This window comes from Lycorma delicatula, chromosome 5 (assembly GCF_047948215.1).
Source record: "Lycorma delicatula isolate Av1 chromosome 5, ASM4794821v1, whole genome shotgun sequence".
Classification (NCBI taxonomy): domain Eukaryota; kingdom Metazoa; phylum Arthropoda; class Insecta; order Hemiptera; family Fulgoridae; genus Lycorma; species Lycorma delicatula.
Window position 1 is genome coordinate 94,207,469 of NC_134459.1, and position 17,633 is coordinate 94,225,101.

Sequence of the window (17,633 nt, forward strand, 5' to 3'; positions counted from 1 at the left end):
TTATAATAATATACAATTATTGTTTGACATTTATGAACTTAGTACATCAATGTACTAACTAAAAATCAATTATTATAATAAATATTGTTGTGCACCATAGAATTATAAACTATAAAATAAATAATACTAAAAATGGCATTTCCATAATGGTAGTGATGGAATAAAAAATGAACTACATAAATAATTGAAAAGGTGAAGAACATGAACTTATGAATGGATGAGTTGCACTATGTACTCAAAGCTTAAAATGGCAATAAAACATTAAAAATTCTATTATTATGACTATCAAGGATTTATTAATTAATAAATATACAGAAATTTATTCAATAATGTCACTTTTAAATAATAATTAAACAAATAAAAATTTAAATATTACGAGGTGTGAACCTTAAATTGTATGTATCTGGAGGAAGTGCTACACATGCTGGGTATGTTTTAATTTCTGAGATATCTTTAGCTGATACATTATATTTCTGAAGAAGTCGACCAACCATAATAAAACAAAATCCTTTTACTAATCTTTGTCCAATACATGTTCTCTTTCCAGTACTAAATGGAATAAAATGTTCAGGTTTTATCACTCTCCCATTTGATAAAAACCTTTCTGGTTTAAAAAGGTCTGGTTCATTCCAATAATTTTCTCCTGTGTTGAGCTCATAGTTGTTTAGAAATACAACAGTTCCTTTGTCAATAGTATAATCTGGAAAAAAACATTAAAACTATAGTAATGTATTCTTAATTTCCACATTTATACGAATAATAATGACGCAAAGGAGATCCAGATCCAGTTTGGGAATTAAACTGGACATACATCAAAACATCTAATGAAGTGGATTTTTGTCATGTTCTAATAATAATTTTAAATGTATTAATTTTCTGAGGAAATTTGAATAATTTTAAACTTTCATTCACAAAATCCAGGAAAATTACAATTTTCTCAGGTACTAATTATATAAGTATATCTATTATATATAATTAAAAAAAAACAGATTACCAAATTCCAGTTTAATTTCCTCAAGTGCTTTCGGTTATTCTGTCATCTTCTATAGGAATATAATTCATTTTATTATTCATCAAAAGTTATAGTTTGCCTAAGTGACTAAGTCCGTATTATAATAGTTTCTCAAAATGTTATATTAAAATATGGGTGTAGTCACTTAGACTTAAATTTTAACTTGTGATGAATAATAAAATGACGATCAATTGTTTTATATATATAATTCAATTATTGTAGTTTTATAATTTTATCATAATTATTTTCCTCTTGAAGATGGTAGAAAGCGCTTGAGGAAATTAAACTCAAATTTGGTAAGCTGTTTTCTAAAATTATATATAACAGTTATTATAACAAACGGTGTCATATTCGAAAAACTAAAAAAAAAAAAATAAGTATATTTGTTTTCAATGAAAATTTTTAGGCAGCTATGGAGTGATTTGTCTGTTTATTATCTCTTGAAACAATAAGCTGAATCCCAATTACAGATGAATTTAATGACAGATGAATTTTGTAGCTTAAGAAAGCCTGACTGGAATGAATTACCATTCTATACAGAGATTAGTGGAGATGTTTAATCCTTTCATCGAATATCTATTTCATCATTATTTTTATCAATTATCATTATATCAATCTCGTGTCCTAAGTCTACTCTTTTGTTTGGGTTCCTAGATTACTGCACTAATGATTAAGAATAAATTGTTCATTTTAAAATTATATTGTATTAATTAAGAAGTCAATTAAGTTACAGTTAAGCATTTGGTCTTGCCCAGCCTTAGGCCAGGCAATTCTGAGTCAGTCCTATTAAATGAACTCTGATAGCTGAAGTAAATCAGTAGGATAATCATTCAAATGCTACATAATACTTGTAATCTTAGACCCAGGATCCTAGGAAAAATTTATGAAAGATGAGTACTTTAAATATAACACGACAAACCCAGTCAATTTCATATATGATATATTTTTAGTTTTCAAAATCTTAGTTATATTTCTGATAAGATCCTGAAATTTATCATTGGCAATTGATCAGTAGCAATTCATTTGTAGTATGCCACAGTCATCTTCATACTTGTAAATAGTAGAAAATGATGTTTTTTAGTAAACTTTGTTCCTAAATTCAGTAAGATAATCATATAAAAGGGTGATTCAAAGAAACGGGAAATTATGAAAGTTGTGTTGGTAGCCGTGGGCGATTGGTACCACTTGATAAGTGGCGCCAGCCTCTCTAATCTAACCTGCCATTTAGTTGTCATGGATCCTTGGATTGGTGCGCAACGTGCATTTGCTATCAAAAGCGTTTTACAAAAACAATGACAATGTGGAGGGAGCACGTAGAGAAATTCGCCGTCATTTTAATCTGGACGGCACGACCGTATTCCATCAGCACATGCAATTAAAACATGGATATCTAATTTTGAGGAAACTGGTTCGGCAATGAAAAAGAAACCTCCAGGCCGTGAGCGAACCGTCCGTACACCACAGAATGTTCAAGCTTTACAAGATGCTGTCACACGAAGTCCACATCGGCCAATCCGTCGTCTCTCAGCATCTTTACAAATGCATAGTTCAAGTGTTCGATGAATGTTAGTGAAGGATTTGCAATTCCATCCATACAAGTTGCAGATCGTCCAGGAACTGAAACCGAATGATGCAGTTGTGCGAGCACAATTCTGTAATGTAATGCTTCAGAAGATAAATGATAACGAAGAGTTTGTTCACGAACTGTGGATGTCAGACGAAGCGCATTTCCACCTCAGTGGATTTGTTAACAAGCAAAATTTCAGATGGGCACAAGAAAATCCTACGCAGCTACACCAGCGTCCGTTGCACAGCCAGAAAGTGACCGTGTGGTGTGCTATGTCATCTTACGGTGTTATAGGCCCTTATTTTTTTGAGGATGACAACTGTCTTGCGATTACAGTGACGTCGGCTCGTTACATAGCCATGCTTGAAACCTTTGTTGTGGAACAACAAAAGAGATTTCCACCAATTCTTAACACAGCCTGGTTTCAACAAGACGGAGCAACGTCACATACTGCTATCGAATATCGATGGCAGCTGTACGCCGATTGTTTGGACAACGTGTCATTTCACGAAATGGTGACATTAGATGGCCTCCCAGATCGCCTGATCTCTCAACTTGCGATTACTTTTTGTGGGGTCACCTTAAAAGCAAAGTGTTCCACAGTAGACCTGCTACAACGGAAGAACTGAAGGCAAAGATCCAAGAAGCAATTGCGGAAATTCCAGTTGAGATGTTACGTCAAACCATGAACAATTTAACGAAGAGACTTCGTGATTGTTTACGTAGAAGAGGAAGTCATCTGCAAGATGTCATCTTTAAAAAATAAACTAAAATGTATATTTCCTAAAATGTCAACATTTGTACAATTACATGAAATAAAATTCATTTTTCTAAAAAAAAATTTTCATTAACGTTATTTAATTTTTTAAATTTCCCGTTTCTTTGAATCACTCTGTATAAACATAAAAATATGATAGAAAATTCTATTTAATTGTATAATATTAGCGAAAAATCTTAATTTTACTTTGTACTTAAAAATAAAGCGAACGTTAAAATCTTCAAGCAATAAACCGCTTATAGCAAGTTACAATTCTTTACTCCGTTAGAAATTAAAAATTACATTTAAGAAAGAGTAATTCATATGTAAAAAGATAACATAATTAATAATTCAAATTAATATGATGGGCTAGCAGAATAGTAAAAAGATTGTATACAGTTTTTTAATTTGTAAAATAAAAACTGATAATTCATTTATAATTAAAAATACGGACCCAAGTCTTTCCTATGGTTGTAATTAATATAATGTATCTACATTAGAAAAGATTGCTTATACCCAGAGGAATGGTGTTTGCTAAATGACCAATATATGTTTCCAACAAAGGTATTGCTTGTACAGAATTAATATGTTACCTACATTTCTCAGAATGATGTGATTTGTAGCAGTAAATTCAGCTCAACAAAGATGGTAATGGAAAACTATTTCATTACTTACTTTCCTTAATATTCTTACCATAAGATCTTGGGCAAGGCTAAACCATTTTCAGAAATGACGCCGCTTTCTGCAAACAGAAAGCGGCGCATCCATGGTTAATGGCAGGGCAGCAATGGAACTAACCTAGCAGCATCTAACTTGCACAAACATAACAATTAAACCATACATGCGTCATCTACGCAACACGACAGTACTACCAACATAAACAAAAATATAACTAAATTGCGGACTAATAATTGACACCTTCGTAAATAAAACATATTCATTTTTTTTTGTCTGTTTAACCTCTGGGTTCGCAGTCAAGCAGTTCTTTCCGCAGAGGATGAGATGAGTGTTTTGTAGCGTGTGTAAAAAATGCCATGCCTGACCGGGATTCGAACCCAGGACCCAAAATATTTAAAATATATTAATTATATATTAAAATATATTAATTATTACAAGTTACATTAACCCTCTACTATAGTCAAAACCAGCTCCTAAAAGGCAGAGGATGTTTCTAATAATTTGAAAGCAGAGATTTTTTAAACTATTTTTATTGTCTTTTCACTTTATCAAACTGCTGTTGGACTGGAAGCAGATATGGACATGTTATTTGCAAGTCTTGTAAAATCTAACTATTCATTTCTTTGTATCTCTCTAGATCTTCTTACTATTATATTTCAGTAAAAATGTATACTGTAATTCTTCCAATCTTTGCTCCATTCTTTCCTGCTGTCTACAACCTAGATCTTCTCTCATTGTAAAGTTTCTTACTTAATTAATTTTATAGATTTTTTGAAGAAAAGTATGGCATTTCTTTCAGTCTCATGGAGGGAGTGGGAGATGAAAATGAGATTTTGAGGTATGAGGAGTATGAAAAATACCATTCACTTAAATTTAGATATGCTGTAATAGTGTATCAAGTTATGCATGTGAAAATTTGATGAAGATTGGCTGAATCATTCTTGAGTTACATTCAATTTAATGTTGAACAAATTTTAGCAGGATAAGTTAGAAGCATGGTTTGTTACAATGTAGCAAGTTGGAACTTTGACGTATTTTATCTGCAGTATCTATTCTTAACACTCTTAAACCAAATTAAGAAAATATTGCAACATTAAAACCAGATTAAATTAACAAAAAATTGATCTTCTTGTGCAGTTTGTTCAAGAATTATTTTTGTACAATTTATTTGTTTTATTTTACTTTCTTATGATGAATAGCAATAAATTACCAGAATCTTTGATAAGATTTCAATAGTTTTTAAAATCAAAAATTTACTTATTAAACATTTTTATTTGTAATATTAAAAAAAAATCTGAACAAAATGATCCGCTTTCTTATTGATCTATTTTGTGATTATGTTCTTATGGTAAATCCTAGCAAAAAAGCAAGGGGAATTTAGAGAATAAATTAAAGATGATAAAACTTACTTTGAGGATCATGATGATAGGGTATGTGTTTGAGACTTTTTCAAAAGAAAACAAAATAAAATAATTAAAAGTTGGTCTTCTTGCGCAGAATGGTGCAAGAGTTTTTTCTTTCCTGCCATGCTTCTTAAAAACTTTATTTCAGCTCTAATACTTTGAATCATATGGTAGAATAGGGAATAAAAATTATCTGTTTATATTTCATTTTCTTATCCTATACTAAATTTTTAACTTTTCAGAATAATCCTCTTGTCATCAGCATTACTACTAATTTCCTACCTGATCTTCCTTTTGCAGATATTTCACACTTTAAATAACTAAATAATATTTTGATATCTTGATATTTTAAATTAAAATTTTAAATCTTTCCATAGGAGTTTTTTTTAAGAAATTTGTTTAGTAAACCTCTTTTTTAGAATTCTATGAACAGATTTTAAATTATAGAGTTACCTTTTTAAAACAATTTACTCAAGAAGCAGTATTTTTTCAGCCATAAATAAATTAGTAAATAAAGCAGTAAATGTGTTTAACAGAAATTTGAACAATAAACTGTTTCACCAAATTTTGAAAAACTAAAGAGATTAAAAAAAGTTATTTAGAAAATTTAATGTTTCACATTCTAGATTGATTAATTTTATCAGATTTCAAGTTACTAAGAGTCTTGTTGAATAATTCTGTTAAATAGTGATATTTAAAAACATACCTGCTATTTTTGTTGTTTGAGTAGCAACATGTGGAACTATTGGTGAAGAAGTTGTTCTCAATGTTTCTAGGATTACAGCTTCAGTATAAGGCATATCTGGTTTATCAAATAAATTAATATCACGTTCACTTCTTGTAACTTTATCAACTTCCTCCTGAATTTTAATTCCAACCTATCAAAAGAAAATAAAAAATTATGAAATATATATACTTAGTTTATAGCTAAATGTCACTGTTAGTCTAGGTAAACTACATCTTACAAACAGCAGCAAATTCAACAAATATGCAAATCATAAAGTAAGCATATTTTAAAAAGTAGATGCAAGGCTAAAAGGCTTGCTTTCTAAAAAAACGTAGGAAGACTGATAACTCAAAAATAGATATACTGATTATATTGTTAAATGATGTTATAAAAAAATTCTTTAACAATTTTTTGAACTTATATTAACATCTAATATCTTCAGTTCTAACTTTAATCTTAATCTTTTAGAACTTCTTAAGTTTTAAGATCTTAGGGCTCTAAGAACTTTCATTTTAACATAAAATTTGTAAAAAAACATTCACTAAAGATAGTGACAGCTTGCTGCATATGTAAGTATAATGAAATTATACTGAAATTGTTGTAAGAAATCTCTTTTTTTTAATAATATGGAGAATTATTAATATTAGTAATTTATGTTTAGACACTTCTTCACAGTTTATTGCAGTTAGTCATGTGAACACTTTCATTAAAATGATTCTTTTAAATTAAACTAAGTTTAAAACTAATTTAAATTAGATTTAGAGAAAGTAGGAAGTGTAGGATTACTTGGAAAGTATATTGACCATTAGTTGTGCAACCTTCCTTCCTGCAGATATGAACTGGATTTTATAGACTATAATCATCACCCCCAAACTCCACTATCCTACTACTGCCTCATCATCCTCACTAGTGAAGATAAGAGCTGGTATTGTAGTATCTGACATAATTTTCATGATACCTTTCCTGATTAAAAGGGATTAATGATAAGGAAAAAGTGTGAGAGGAGACAGTAAACTGTTGGAGGGGGCTGCAAGCCTCTTGTATGGTTAGAGTAATTTACTTTCTTGTCCAAGATTCAGATGAATAATCTGTATCATGCTGTAGCTATTTTGGTGAGAAATTTAATTTAGAAAAAAGTTACATCTTAATAAATAGGATGAAGAACAAATTACAAAAAGAATGTATTCAATTGTAATTATTTTATCAGGAAACGATAACTAATACTTAATCCTCAAAGCCTTAACATTTTGAACACACACACACCCTCATATACAGAGAGAAAACTGATTTTCAATTTTCATATAAAAAATTCTTCTGTGAAATTACCTCTGGATGATGAACAACAGCAGCCAGTACAAGCATTGCTAAGTTTCCAATTGCTGAATGTCCTCCAAGAAAATCTTCCAATTCAAACATGATGTGTTCCCAATTCATTGTTGAATCTTGCTCCAAATGCATAAGAAGTGCATCAGTAAAATCTCTTGGTGGTGAATCAGGGTCTAAAGTAAGTCGATGTTCTTCTATAATTCGTTCTAAAATAAACTGTCGAATTTCATGCGCCCAACTAGAAAGTTTATTCAAATGCTTTTTATAAAGTGGTTGTAACCATGGTAAAAAGTCAACAACATATCCTTGATTAATTTCCCAAAATATCTGATCGAATCGACGAACTAAGATTTGAAAACTAGGGTCGGTGTAATTAAAACGTGTACTACACATGTATTGTGAAAACATATTTCCACAGGCAGCTAATAATAATGGTTTAATATTAACATCACCATCAGTTCCTATTTGTGATTCCAGTTGAATCATCAAAAAATCCATCTCGGTCACGCCTACTTTATTTAAGTTGCCATAATTTGAAGAAGCAAATCTTGGTGAGCAATACAGACGTGCAATACTGCGCCGAGTTTTCTGCAGTGATGACCAGTCACACAAGGCAAGAGCTGAAAAAAAAATCAAAAATACTTTTAAATTTAGTTAAAAAATTATAAATTATTTGTAAGACATAAAAATCATTGATACACTGGAAAGATTCAATCATTGGCTATGCGCATTTACAAATAAAAATGACAAAAAATTTTTAACATGAATTTCATTATTTAGTTCAGTGAGAATGTTCACATAACTTAACAAGTTATGTAAACATTCAAGTTTGCTTAATAAACAACAAGTTTGCTTAACTTTCATAAATTACAAGATTTTGAAAAGAATTTCAAGTTATAAACTGTTTAATTTTAGTGTTGTCATTATTCCTTGTCATATTCTGAGTTTTTTGATGCTACATGTAATTGAAATGTCCCTACATTTGAGGTGATGGTTGGTAGTGTTGGTACAGGATACAAGTGTAATGAATATAATAAATATTTGAAGATCAGCAAGTCTTTTTGTCAAGATCTGAAATTCGTGTCTGAGGAGGTGAGGTAAAGTAGGAAAAATAGAAAATTTTTTCCTTTTTATCATTTGGGTGAACAGATCAGTATAGAAGAGTGAGATCAAAAATGCCAATAGTGTGCGAATCTAGAGTTGATGGATTAGTTTAAAAGTATAAACACAATGGAGAAAAGCATCTTTTCTCGAATCATCATTTTCTCTAACTGCCTAACTGGTGTTCCTATATGAAAAAAATAAATTAGGATTATTCCTGTTAGTGTAATTAAAAATACAGATGTTCTCCCTAATGTAACACAAACAAATACGTATTATAGATCTCTTTATACTAGATGTAGGATAAGAAATAAGAATTAATTAACCCAGAAATACAATAACTTAAATTACATATGTTTGTATCATTTTTAACAAAGATCTTAATAAATTTAAAAAAATATTTTTTTAAATTTTAAGACTATTATTTTTTATCTTTTTAGGATTTTTATAACTTATCTTTTAAGACATTTTAGGATAGGGTATACTTTTTTACACTTTGGTAAATTTTCTGTAGACTTTAAATATCCTTTGTAAATAATGAAGAATCTCTAAAAAAAACCATGCCGTACATTAGAGGCAATAAAACCCATAATAGCATGGAAATTTAATTTTTTGTGAATGCATAGACATCAAATTTTTGTTTGGGGCTACAGCAAATAGTATTTAATAGAAAGAAATTATCATGAAACAAGATGGTGTTAGATTTAAAGTGATAATCTTGATATTAATTCTGCATGGTTGTGAAATGGATACTGAGGAAAAGAGAAAAAGAAAGGCTGGATATATTTGAAATGTAGGCATAGAGAAAATTAAATGGAGACAAAATGAAAAATACAGAATAATGAGGAGTGTGAATGAGAACAATGCTTAATCAGGATAGGAAGAATTACTGGCCAGGACGTATCATGACTGATCTAAACAATACTAGAAGGCTCAGTAGAACATACAAAAAACAGACCCTGAAAAGTATGCAGATTATAAATGATATAAACTGAAATGGGTGTTATAAGGCTTTTAAAAGTTTAGCTGGGAATAGAGGAAATTGATAATTGATGAAGCGCAAGGGATCTGTCTCAGGACAGATAATAGTCTGATGATAAGTGTAGGTGAATTAATGTAAGTTAAAAGACAGTCCTGAAACTGACTAAAAATAACAAGCGTCCTGCGCCTGGTATACAAGGGTTTTCTGTTGCTTTCTTCAGAAAGTAAAATGTATTATTACACATCCACACATGCCAAGCCTACTGAAATGCAAGTGATAATCAGCCCTACAATATTCATACTGTTTATCACAGTGACTGGCTATTGATGCTCATCATTATTGACAGAGAAAGCGGTTTTGAGTCAATCCCTCTTTTAAAGGGTTTGTAAAGGTATAGTTTGTGAAGTATCACAAACCTAAGAAAACCTAGGATAAGTTATATAAAAAAAAATTATACAACCCTTAATTCCAAAAACAATTCATTATAGGCATTTCCTTTACTCAGTGTAGAAAAAACTCGACGGAAAATATTAAATACACCATGTAAAACTTTACAACTAAATCATTAAATTCGAATAAATACTTTTATTTTGATAATAAAAGTCAATTGTACTAAGTGTATCTGATTAAATAATAGTCATTTTGTAGACACAATGTATATATTTATTAGATTGAAGTAAACAAATTCAAACATTCACTGTTAGTAAAGTGAAAAGAAATTTAATGAAAGTGATAAAAGATGAAAGAGAAAAAAGAGAGGAGTAGCAGTGACAGCACCAACAGCAGCAGCAGAAGCAGGTTGGTTGACCTTGTAGAGGTCAAGGTCATACAAGGTCAAGGTGAACGTGTAGTCATTCATTACCATATGAGACCGTTAACCGACCAGACAATGCCGCCATGCTTCACCGCTACTAATGAAATGCCCTTTCTTCGGCTCACTTTTGCACTTCCTGGTCGAATAACCCCCTATCTGGTAACCCCCTGATGTGATGTTCAGGATACGCGCAATAACATCGCGTAACTTAACACATCAGGTCAAATCACTGAATTGATGCTACTTATGAACAACTGCATTTTCACTCTTTAACATTACACTTTATACTTTAAATTAACAACAAATAAACATTCTTTTGAAGACTGAAGCTAATTTATCAATTAAAATTTACAAACAATATTTTTTACAGCCGTAAAACTAATCAATAACGAAAAACGTTAATAAAGTATATATGATAATAAACGGAAAAGATAAATTTTATATGTAACACAAGTATGTGCTGTAGAAAACTTGCTCTAATTAGAAAAAAAGTGTTACGTATTTTATTTAATACATTATCTAAATCGGTTTAATGCCGAGTAAGACGACTAATGTTATGGAAGAAATAGTAATGTATTATTAACTCAAGTAAACTTTCGCAACATTTTAAAGACACGTTTCAAAATTTTAAACTAACAATATGATTTTTAATTAGTTAAAATTTTTCTTTGAAAAAACTAACTTATTTATGACTTGTGATAAATTTATTGATAGTGAAATCTATTTTGCTGAATGATAAAAAAATGAATTAAAAAAATATTAAACATAATTAGAAAAATAAATGGCAAAATTTTTATTAGTTCAAGAAATAATGGAATTTTGCTAATTAGAAAACGAATTTGTTTAGAGCTTAGTTGAATATTTTTTTATCAATGAAGCAGAAAATCAGAAAACAGTTGTTGGACAGTTTTAGTCTGAACGGCTGTTATGTAGCAGTTTCTGCTGACCTAGTGAAGTCCACAGTAATTTTCTCATCGTTTGATTACGTCACTTGATAAACATTAATAACGTCAAGCTAAGCGGCCGGTATAATCACGCCACCGTCACCGTGGGAGACAATTTTGTTAATTTTTTTTGAGACTTCAGTCTTATAAATAAATTTATTTTATTATTGTAACAAGAATATTGTAACGATTTTTCAAGTTAAATTTTGCAAAAGATATCATTTTAATATTTAACAAGGTCAAAATATAAATCCATCCATTTAATCTTAAATTTTTATTTTTTCTGCACAGCAATAATTGAAACTTAACACGAGCCATGTCATGCAGAAATGTTTTAAATACAATTTCCTTAATTAAAAAGTTTATTAAATTAAATTAGTGAGATGAACAATAAATAATTATAATAAAAATATTATCAGTCAGTATGTAATTTTTTATAATTAAATAATAATAGACCTAAAGTTACAGAGAATAGAAGAATAAGTAGGTTTCTATTTATAGTAATTAAGATAAATGAATGAGCCCAAGAAATTTAAACAATTATAAAAGGAAAAAAATTCACAACTGCATTAATAAAACAAAAAAATTGGATGGGGCCGGAGCGCACGGCCATTGGTTTAACGTGAAACGTTACATGAAGTTCCTCCGGGTTACAGACCCAACCAACTTATCTGTAGAGTTAAATGGGAGAGCCACCATCATATTTTTTTTTTTTGGAAACTAAAAGTCACCAATGGAAAATTTTAGTTCCTTCATTTGGTCAACTCTACAGATAAATTGGTCGGTCTATATGTCAGCAAGTGTATTAGATTGAAATAAAAATGAGACATTGACTGCATACTAAATTTAATTTTAACATAAAACAGACACTAAATGGTACGTGATATTTATTTCGACGATAATTTTGTTTAACATTGGTCTGTGGTATGAGAAGTATGAGACAAAGGGCATAATAAGCAGCGGAAGAGGTGCTCGCGCCGTCGGTGTTGTTCACTGAGCGTGCCATGCCAGTTTTGCGACGCTCCCGAAACAGTCTCGTTCACTCGGCACCGGACATTGGGGTACCTGTGCGTGGCTCATAACCTCTACTTTCGACGATATGCGTAATTTATATTTCCAACTGGCTTTTGCGCGGGCTGAGGCTGACGTATTGAATTTTTATACTTTTTTTACTTTCATTTTTTACACATAAATATTGTCTAAAATATACTTATTATTACTTAAATCAATCTATCTCGACAAACTCTAACACAAACACACGAATCATCGCACTATCACGTCTAAGTAGTGAGCTACACTGAATGGAAATGAGCGAGAGCGCCAGTTTTGGCCGATCTGTGCTGTGCCCCCTCCCCGCCAACCCGCTTGCCAGTGACGTATACTCAAGGTCGTATCGACGAGCTGACCATGTAAGTTATAAAATGACACCGCATTTACGTTTCTGAGACTAACAGTTAGGGAGTTATTAAGGCAGGAAAATATAGACCTTTTCGTTACGCTACAGATTTCTGTTCTGGTACCCGTATGTTTCGGTGTGATTTTAAAGACGTTTCACGTTAAAACAAAAAATTAGATTTAATTTGATATTTTTATCAGATTACTAAAAGTTTGTTGTTTTTTATGAAAACATTTTTAATGTATAATATACTTTTAAGTACATATTTGAACATTTTTTCTAATAATATTTGTTAATATTAGTATTTAAACATATATGATACTACTATGAAATGTATTTCTAAAATAACAAATAAATTACTTTAGTTACATTAGCAGCAGTGAATAATATAAATATGGTATGCAATCTTCAGACTTCAATGGTTATGTTTTATTATAATAATAAGCCATAACATCAAATTCCATGAAACAACCCACGCTAAAGCAAATTGATTGATTTTAGAGGAACTTAAACCTCTTCAAAATTTTTGATTTTGAAAGTGACAATTATCCTCACTTCACAACTTTTATAATATGTTAAATATATTAAAATAGTTTTAACTATTCTCACTAAAAAGTGACATATATTTTTTTATTTATTTATTAGAGAAAACAAAACAAAATAATCTACTAAAAAAAGGTATTTATTTATTACAAAAATTATCTTTTATTATTATATTACGTAATTGTAATTTAGTAATAAAATATTGTTGCTTAAAAAATAAATAAAGGTTAACAATAGAGTTATGTCAAAACTCAAATTAGGTTTATCTTTACCAACCTATATCAGCACATTCGTCGAAAGAGTAAAAACAAAAATCTATTTTTATTATGAAATAAAAAAACTCGCATAATATTTGATGGTGGGTCTCCTCTTACTTTTAAAAGCTAAAGGACACCGTAAAATATTACAATAAATTTAATAATTTTTGTTTTTCAGGTTTCAACAAAAATATCCATTTTGACCATCTCTGAATCCATTTTGATGTCTGTACGTTACGTACGTGCGTATACATCTTGCATAACTCAAAAACGATTAGCTGTAGGATTTTGACATTTTGGATTTAGGACTGTTGTAACATCTAGTTGCGCACCTCCTCTTTTGATTGCAATCAACTGGACCAAAAATGTCCAAAAAAGCCCAAAATTCAAAAATTTTAGATTTTGGACTTTTTCTTAATTGCAGTAATAAGCTCTCATTGAGAGCTTTTCAACTACATATCTATCATAAGTGATACTTATTTTCATTGGTTCCAGAGTTATAGCCAAAATGAAATTTTAATTAATGAAATAATTGGTCTTACAAGAGGAAGGCACATCGGTTCTAATATGACTTCATCTCCTTTTTTTTAACTTTTTTTTTTTAATTTAAATATATAGATTTATTAATAATTATTAACCTCTGATTGTAAAAATAATTACAATAAATAATAATTCAATAATAACAACAAAAAATGAAAATATGAAAAAATATCAGAAGTTATTAAAGAAATAAAATTTTATGTACTTTTCATTTTAAAAAAATGTGTATATGTAATTTAGTAGGCGTACAAGGAAGTCGTGTAGTGTGTACATCAGATTTAAAAAAAATTTTATATAGGACAATCCAATGTAATACAGAGAACTTAGCTTATTCCAGAAAATTAATATTTTTTTTTAATGATGTCAAATTAATATTGAAAGGCTAATTTATTGAATTTACAAAGTGTCATTTTTTAGTACTTGTATTAAATGTATTTTCATGTACATATCAAACTAATTTATGATAATTTTTAATTTTATTTTTATCAAATGATTAAATTTTTTAATTTATAAAAAAAAACATGAATTTGTTGAGTGTGTTCATGTTTTATATCAGTATATTACTTTAAACATTTTTATTTATATTTTCTTTTAATTTTTTTTTCTTTTAAATTTGACAAGGACTTTTTGTTTCTCGTATCTGTTATATTTTTTCACATTTGATATTTCCTTTTTTTCAATAATCCTGATCTTATAAGCTCTTCCCTTCTTATTATGTTACGGTTACACATTAATATACTGGTTATTGCGATACACAAACGTTTTCTAAGATTAATATAGTTCTATTACACCCGAAATCCTTACTTCTCTAGGTATCTTTACTGTATCTGGTACTACAATGCTAATGACGTCTAAAGGGATGGAAGGTGTCTCAAAAACAAACATTCTTTTGAAATTCCAATTTTTTTAAGTTTAATATTTTTCAAATGAGTTTTTAAAAAAATTCCGGGTCAAAGAGAATAGTGTTGTTCCAGTTTCTTAAAATAATCTTATATTCGCTATCATTCATTTAATTGAGAAAATAGACGAAATAATAGATTATCATGAAAAGCAATCTCCCATAATGGGAAGGTACAAACATATCACTCCCCTGTTGAGGGTAAAAAAAAACCGGAGCGAATTGAATTAATCTCAATAAAATTAAAAATTCTTTCACAATCTGTGTAATTTTGTATTTTTTTTTTTGCGGAATAAATATACAAAAAATAGATTAAATGAGAAAACTAAAAGTGGTATAATTATTTTTTATTTAATATAAAAATATTTTTTCTGTTTGTAAGAAAATTAAATTACATATATAAAACCGTAATTTGATGAAATAATTAAAAATAACGAGTAGACCCTACTACACGCAAGCATTAAGTTCAAACTCACTCACTTCTGTGGCTCACTGCATAAGCGCATATGAAAGTACACCAATACAAATTCAATATAACCTCAAATTGAGGTTATGTTGTCTGTTGTCGACCTTAAACTGACCATAACTGAAGAATGATCAAACCAATCGTCATCAAATTTTCACTTGCACAACTTCAGATACATTACCTTAGCATATGTAATCTAAATAAAATTGATCAAGTAGTTTTGGAGATTTTCAAGCCACAAAATTTTATTCATAAATGGTGTTTTCGTAATCCTCATATTTCAAAACGTAAAGAAAATTCATTTTCACCCTTAATTCTACATACGAACGAAAAAAAATACCTCAAATTGAGGTTATGTTGCCTGTTGTCGTCTTTAAATTGAGCGTAACTCAGGAAGGAGTCAATCGATCCTCATCAAATGTTCACATGCAGAACTTCGTATAGTCTATTATAGCATTATCTAAATTTCAGAGAAGTTAATCTGTAGTTTTTACATTTTAAGTGAATATTATTTTCGTACTCCGCATACTTCAAAACATAAAGAAAATTCAATTTCACCTCCTAGTCCTACTTTCTACCGAAAATAATACCGTATTTTGGTTCGAAAAATCGATAAAAAGTAAATTTATCAAATCTTTGATATCTTATAACAAAAATGTGCTCGCTTTCATGACCGTAGTGGTCTATCATTAATAATCGAATATAATTTGTGAATTTTAAGCTCAGATAATCCCTTGCTGAATTAAAGACAGATTATAATGCAGGCGATTTACAATAGAAAAGAATATTTTAATTGTTATTTTAGTACAATATCTGTTCCAATGTTTCTTATGGCTGTGACATGCATATACAATAGAGGAAAAACCAATCAGAGTAGCTTTATCTGAAAGTAATTTCTGAACGTAAATTGAGTTACGCTCAATTTAAGGTCAAATAAATTTGAGGGGGGCAAGTTAGAAGTGTGTTCGTTATGTTACTGCAAGTTGGAACGTTGACGTTTCTTTATCTGCAACATCTTTTGTTAGCAATATTGTTCAGTGAATTCAGGTAATCTACTTTGAGGGTTATGATGACTGGATGTGAATTGATACTTTTTCAAAAGGAAACAAAATAAAACAAGAAAAAATTCTGTCTTTTTGCACAGAACTGCGCAAAACTGTAAAATTTTTTTTTACATTTCATTTTTATTCGGTTATTAATTTCACTAATTAGTTAATACCAATAAGCACCTAAATTTTCTGTGTAATTTACCGACTGTGCTACAAGATAATTTCTGTTTGCTTAACCAGATTAAGAAAGAAACTATTTAGAAAAAATAATTTGACCTTTGTAAAAGAAATAGTATTTGGCAAAAACGTTTAAAAGGGATGCATGATTTATAAATCTTGGATTAATGGCAGGCAATCCTTTTCACATAAAGAAAGCATTGTAATTATTATTTTTTTAAGAGGAAAAAATTTTAATTTATTTCACGAATCTTTACAATGATATAGAGCACATGTTTTTCTATTATCTAACACACTATATAACGTAAAAAATCCTACCAACAAAATATCTGAAAATTTCTTTTTTATTTATCAAAATTATCGTTTATCGAAGAAATTATACGTTTCGTTATCATAAAGTTATTTCTTTTAATATCATAATATATTTTTTAACTTTTGTATTAAATAATTGATAATGTAATATTGTATAAACATAACATACAATCGGTTAATTTTAAATATTAATATCATTCTGATAAATAAGTTGTTTAGAATATATAATTAATAATTTAATCATTCCATTTTGTTAAACAAGCCTAGTCAGATACCTTCCTTTAAAAAAATATATTTACGAAGGATTTATAATTTTGTATAAGAGGTTAAGACTTATTAAAAAAAAAAATAAATGTATAACTCAGCAACTTGTCATTATAAAGTTATACACAAAGAAATATTATTTAATCGAACTGTTTTTACGTAACTTGTAAAACGAACATATCCTAACCTAACTGAAATCTTTATTATAAACAATAAGTTAAAACAATTATACAGGAGGGGGGAGAATCTTTCTAATAATTCATAATAAAACGAATTTTTTCTTTTGCCTTTCACGCTTAAAATTCAGCAGAAATTTTTATTATTTTTATTTATTATTTTGTCCGAATTTTTTATTCGGACACAGTTCGAATAAAAAATATTAACATATGTTGAACAACATATAAAATCGTGAATACTTAC

At 29.2% G+C, this 17,633-nt stretch overlaps 1 protein-coding gene across 1 annotated transcript in view; it reads right to left on the reverse strand.

The window, feature by feature from the left end:
• Positions 1–365: 365 nt before the first annotated feature.
• Positions 366–17,633, reverse strand: part of LOC142325707 (cytochrome P450 307a1-like) — a 31,988-nt gene continuing 14,720 nt past the window's right edge. Inside the window, exons 2-4 of the mRNA XM_075367737.1 lie at positions 7,471–8,090; positions 6,124–6,295; positions 366–700 (exon numbers count right to left, since the gene is read on the reverse strand). Of these exons, the coding sequence (XP_075223852.1) occupies positions 366–700; positions 6,124–6,295; positions 7,471–8,090 (1,127 nt within the window). The remainder of the gene's footprint in view (positions 701–6,123; positions 6,296–7,470; positions 8,091–17,633) is intronic.